Here is a 6,000-nt window from a genome sequence, read left to right on the forward strand (position 1 = left end):
TTGGGGAAAAATTTTTCTGCACAGTATTAAAACTGGCTGAGTAGTCACCAATAATTGATTAATAGTTTATTAATAACCTCATTATTGATAAAATTAATATCTCTAAATGGATATGGACAACGATCTGTTAATATATTAATATATTCCTGTACTATATTAATATAGTTGTGTATGTTTCTGCTTGCCTTTATGTGGGCAACTTATACAGTGTTATTGCCATCTCTGACCATCAGGACTGACCAACACACTCCTGATTTAACAAAAACTGTCTGAAAAATAAGTATTTAAGTCCATGGAAATTTCTGATCAGTGATGAAGCAAGTTATAAGAATATCCAGACAAAAATTACAATTGTGGTGCAAGGGCAAATACAGCAGTGAAATGGTTAATATGAAAAAAGACATTGCCAGGAAAAGAGACACAGTAAAAGGTAAATATTAACATAACACTGCTATGATGTTACAATATGCCAAATTCATATCTGTCCGTGAAAGGAATTATAGAAAAACATACCATTTTTGGAAATATTTGAAGTGCTTGTTTAAGTACTGCATTTATTGCACCAATCAATATCTTCCACAAAATTAGTTTAGAATATATTTCTTATTAATATTTCTAATATCATTCCTGTTTAAAACATAACTTCATTATATTAAATATATATACAATATTGTGCCAGATTTGTATAAATCAAGCCACCCAGATGTCTTTCATAAGCTAGATAGCAGCCATGCAAAATGGGGGCAAGACAGACGGGAATGGGAAAAGACAAAACTCTCATGTAAGCTGTATTAACACATTTCAGGCAGCTGTACTCATCATCGTGCATGCAGCCATCCTCATAAAATGCTGTGGAGTGTTTGCTACAAACAGGAAGGACATAGATCCCTAAATCCAGGCAACACTGAAGTACCAGGTAACAGCAGCCTCTAGCAACAACCTTGACTTGCTGAGGCTTGGGATCATCTTGCTATAGGTTACAGCATTTTGTCAGTGAGTCAGAACTCCACTGACAGCTCTTCAGACACAAATGCAAAGAACCTACCCCTCTGTGGCAAGTGATGTGGTGACTGACTATGGCCCAGGTGGTTTAGGGCTACACATTTTTGCAAAGATTTAGAAATATTGTTGCAGATGTTTTGTAACTGGTTCTTTACTAGAATTTTAGGAGAGAAGACTTTTTTTTAAAAAAATCCTTAGAATAAGGGTTGCCTTTTATGTGGGCTCAATATTGTGCAGTCTGTACAAAGTTTCAGGCTTCAGTGCCTCTGCAAAAAAAAAAGTAGAGCTTAGAAAGAAAATTTCTGCTGTTGAATTGATCTCATAGTCAGCATCTTTCTATAAACTCACTGTTTGTTAGGGAGGAATTTTTATATAATTCACTAATATTGATTTACATTACAATTCACATAGAGATGTAGTCAAGAAAGGTAAATGGAACTAACTAAACTGTGTACCTTCCCTAACTTAGCTGTTAAGGATAGCTTTTTAAACATTGAAATAAAAGTCTAAGGTATCTTCTGTTCAGATGTCAAGGTATCTTCTGTTCAGATATCAGAAACTCTTCCAAACTTACAATATAAGAAAAAGCAAACCCTCTTCCCACCTTAAATCTGCCCCTGGCTATAGCAATTTTTTTCTTGACGATACTCTTCAAATGAGCCTAGTTTCCTGTTTTACAGAGATAAAAGTGATCACCAGATGAACCCTTGCTCATCTGACTTCTGTCAAGCTTTCCGATGTGGACTATGAAGCAGCGGATTACAAAAACAGCACGTTCTTACAGGTCAGCAACACTGAGGAGGCACCAGGGCCGAGGCTGGACACCCGCTGGAGGCAGTTCAGCATCACTTATGTGAGGTGGTGCACAGTGCTGAATAACTGCTGTACCTGCTGACTCCTGCTTGTATAGATTGTGACAGTCATTCAGATACTCATGAGTACAATAACTCACTAACAATTTACCTGGCAGTAAATTTTACAGATACACCTAAGCCTTGAAGTTTTGTGGCCCAAGAGGAGGCTCATTTCAGGTGCTCTAACTGCTAATTTACTAGTCTCAAAATAGGTAATGGAATCTCACTGTATTCTTTTGAGCAATAAAATTAAAATATGTGTTATTTACAAAGGTGCTACCAGAGAATGAAAATTTAAGCTTAAAAAAAAAGTCAATATAGGTGCTGCTGTGAAATCTCTTTCTTTTCTCCTCTCAGGTTTGTCCCTACAAGAAGCTTATATTTGGCTAATATTTCATGTAAATTTTTTCCCTCCCTTGCAATATGCTATTATTATGCAGGAATTATATTTTACTGCTGCAATGGACTAATAATCAGGGAACATACTGTTTCTATTAAATACTTTTTTCATTTTCCATTTAGTGACTCTGTGTCCACAAAGTGAGCTGATCTTAGAAAGAGTAAGTTTTTATAGTACCTTTTAAACTCATTTCTTTCCCTCAGATATTCTAATTACATTTTTTGAGCTTCTATGCCTCACTTTTGTTTTTGACGCTAGTGGCTACAGCATTTGAATGTTCAGTTATAAGTTTTCTTTACTCAGAGTGTCTTACCCTTCCACACTTCCTGATATTCCACATGCAGCTTAGCAAGAGAATATTCAGCCTTTTTCTCCCCTTCGTGTAATTTGACAACCTAATAATTAACTAATCTGAGTTTCCCTGATTAAAGGAGTACTGCAGGGTTTAGTGTATGTGAAAGCATCATGACAGAAAGCCTTTGTCAAGCAATCATTGTCTAATTCCTCAGTGTTGGCTAAGTAAAATATTTACTAACACATTCTTAGCTGGCTACCAAACCTATTGGGTTCATGGAAATCTTTAAAAGAGGTTCCTATATGAAACCAATTCAAGATTACTTTATGGTTGAAAATCCAAGCCAATTTCAGTGTTTAAAATACATTTGATTTGATGTCTGAAAGTCAAATTTCATGAAGAGTGTTAAGTGTTATACCATATGTAAAAGATTTACTCTGAAATATAGTTATGTCAATCCATAGATCATTTAGTTAAGGGAACCCTGTGAAAATCACAAAATCACAAATCAAAGAAAATAAAATAAAAAGGCTGTTGAGTAAAGAGAGTCCTTGGAACATTTCCTGCAGGTCTCTCCAGATCTTTTTGTGATGACTGTTGGTATCATGTAATGGTAGAAAAAGAGAAGTTGGAGGTTATAAAGATGAAGGATCTGGTTCTAGGTGATTTAGACAGAAAGGTTAATATACCAGCAGTAGTTAGTATGTCCCTCCTTGGTCCTTCCAGTGCTACTAGTCACCCACATCTCATGTTCTAACTTGTATGGGACAGGAGAGGAATGTGTTAGGTAATAATACAAAAATTCAAAACCTCTTTAAATTGTGGGATGAATGTTATGTATGGGATGACATTTCTATTTCCCCAACTCCCTATCTCTCAGTACACTGCTGGGGCTTTCTGAAAATACTATGTGATATTTGAAGACAGGAGGAAAGCATTGCAAACATCAAACCTCCACAGACATATGCTAGATTTTTTAAACAAGTGCACTGCATTTCTACACAGTTAGAATTTATATGCCATTTCTAAGGAAATGGTACCTATTGTCAAGGAAATATTTATTATGTGACACTCTCCTTGACTGCACACTACAAACTAGACTTTTCAACAATGCTGGTTTGTAGTTGCTTTTTTGTACTAACAAAATAGATTTTTAATAACTTTACAAAGATGGAAATATTTACAGGAATTTATGTCGTGTATATTCAGTTGCATCAGTTGGTGTGTTTCTCATGTTAGTTGTTTTCCTTTATGAAATTAAAAATAAAAGAGTAAAATATTTTTTTTGAAACAGGAAGAGCAGTAGCAGGCTGTCACATTGCAGAACTATATATATTTCCTGTTAAATATTTACAAAGTAAGATCCTGCGTGATTTATTCAAGAAAGACGTAGTGAAACATGGTAAAGTTTTCCTGTTAGAAAAAAGGAAAGCATGACATTTAAAAGAAGTAATTTAGATGAATACCTGCTAAGAGAAGAAACTAAACAGTGGCTCTCAAAAATAAAATTATTTCCATTATAATGGTATAAAGAAAAAGAAAAGAACAGTAACCAAGAATGTTTTGAGTTAAGAGGTCCTTTCTGATAAATTCAAACCTGAATGCTTCAGAGGGCAAAGCTTCTGCCAACACTTTTTTCAAAGTTCTAGCAGATATCTGTGTGTTACGATACAATATTATGATATACAACCAGCAAAGTGTCTTTTAAAGTCTGGATTCAGACCCTCTCTATGTGTATGTTTCTAACTCTACATGAAAAGAATTTTCTATTTCAAAAAGTTTATAGTAATATTGTACAGATTGGTAGACTATACCTAGTTTATGAGATACTTGTTTACCTGAAAAGCAAATTCAAAGCCAGATTAATTTTCTCAAATGTAAATATGTGTAATATGTGTAAATATGTGACCAGAATTAATTTATTTTAGTTTCGTTTTCACCCACACTTTTCCATGTAAGCTTATCTGGCATAATTATTTGAATCTGATTATAATACAATGCAATATGTTAACATTTTAACTTGCTGTTTTAATTCATTTTTCTCAAAAAAAATTGTAGAAATATTTCCTTCTTTGCTCCATTTATACATTCTAGTAAACTTATCGTTGATGAAAATTTGTTCCAGAGGAAAAAAAAAACACCCCCCACACCAAGTGAAATATGAAACAGTTCTATCATTTGTTCACATATAGGTGCTTTAAATTAGGTTAAAAGGATCACTGAGCATCCCTTGCTAATATGTGTAGAATCACAATTCAGACAGAATAAACATTTTAAACGCTGATTTAGAGCGGCTTCCATAGCTTATATAAGGTTAAAATGAACACATTCTACTGTCTGAAGTGAATGCATAAGACAGATTAGGAAAAGCAAGTGCTACTAACCTTGGTGTACTTAATTTTCAGATCTTTTAATGGTTCTGGCAGCGCTGGCATGACTGGAGCAGGATTGTTGTCTGAGCCTTGTGTCTTCGTGTTTTCAGTGAAGTCTCAGGATGTTCCTGAAACACAGGTGAAATAAGGTATAAAGGTAATAGAGTGATTTTTGCCCTGACTGAGCTCTTGGCTTTATTTGTGCTTTTTTATCTGAACCAGCCATGGCATATTTGCATACGGGAATACGATTGGATGGAAGAATTCATTGCAAAGAGAAAATGACACTACTTATTTTTATGACCCAAAGCAACAGCCTTTTCAGTGAGCTGAGACCTTGGATGAAGCACATGCTGCTGAAACAATTTGCCTAGGCAGACACTACAAATTCCTTACTGGGGATCAGAGTTTAAGGTCTCATCTTACCTGCAAAATTGCTTTCTCTCAGCAGGCAGGTATCCAGATTCTAAGGGAACTTCTTGTACTTGAAGGCAGGTCTGAAGGTAAAGATAGACCTGTTAGCTCTGAAAACAAGCAATCCCTTCTTACTAGAAGGCTGATGAGAATAATTACCAGAGCTAGAAAACATTCATTAAAAAAAAGCCATTATAGGTTATATTTTAATATGTTCAGAGTACATTAGAAGTACTGCAATTAATGTCTGTCACAGAGACAAGGGAAGACCATGTTGATAAAAATCCTTCATGTGTTTTTCATGAAATGTGAAGGGGGAAAAATGATCAATCCAGAAAAAAAAATATCTCTAGAGAGAACTAAACAAAAATGTGTTGTTTTTATCTTCTAGACAGCACCACAAATGTAAGGACAAAGTTTTTAACACAGTGACCTTTAGAATATCTAAGTCCAAAGCAAATTGTTCAATAGACTAGACTTTTCTATCCTGGATGGAAAGCACTTTTCTGTTTTGCTTATTGAAAGAAAAGCATTTATGCTGAACATGCAAATCATTTTATAAGAGACAAGAAACTTTTTTTCCTCAAGTCCTGCCTTTTCTGAATAGTGGTCTCACAGAGCCTGTTTCGATGTGCTAGGCTTCTGATTAATGCACAGTGGACC

At 34.8% G+C, this 6,000-nt stretch overlaps 1 protein-coding gene across 2 annotated transcripts in view; it reads right to left on the reverse strand.

Moving 5' to 3' along the window:
* The window catches only part of ALDH1A1 (aldehyde dehydrogenase 1 family member A1), a 29,451-nt gene extending 24,083 nt beyond the window's left edge, over positions 1 to 5,368 (reverse strand). The window contains exons 1-2 of one of the 2 annotated variants that reach the window (XM_063422115.1): positions 5,350 to 5,368; positions 4,936 to 5,051 (exon numbers count right to left, since the gene is read on the reverse strand). In XM_063422115.1, coding sequence (XP_063278185.1) covers positions 4,936 to 4,986 — 51 coding nt within the window. In that variant the 5' untranslated portion in view covers positions 4,987 to 5,051; positions 5,350 to 5,368. Of the gene's footprint in view, positions 1 to 4,935; positions 5,118 to 5,349 lie in introns of those variants that run through there. The other variant, XM_063422114.1, reaches the window with a different exon arrangement.
* Between the last annotated feature and the right edge of the window lie 632 nt (positions 5,369 to 6,000).

Source organism: Prinia subflava, chromosome Z (genome assembly GCF_021018805.1).
Source record: "Prinia subflava isolate CZ2003 ecotype Zambia chromosome Z, Cam_Psub_1.2, whole genome shotgun sequence".
In the NCBI taxonomy this organism is placed as follows: Eukaryota; Metazoa; Chordata; class Aves; order Passeriformes; family Cisticolidae; genus Prinia; species Prinia subflava.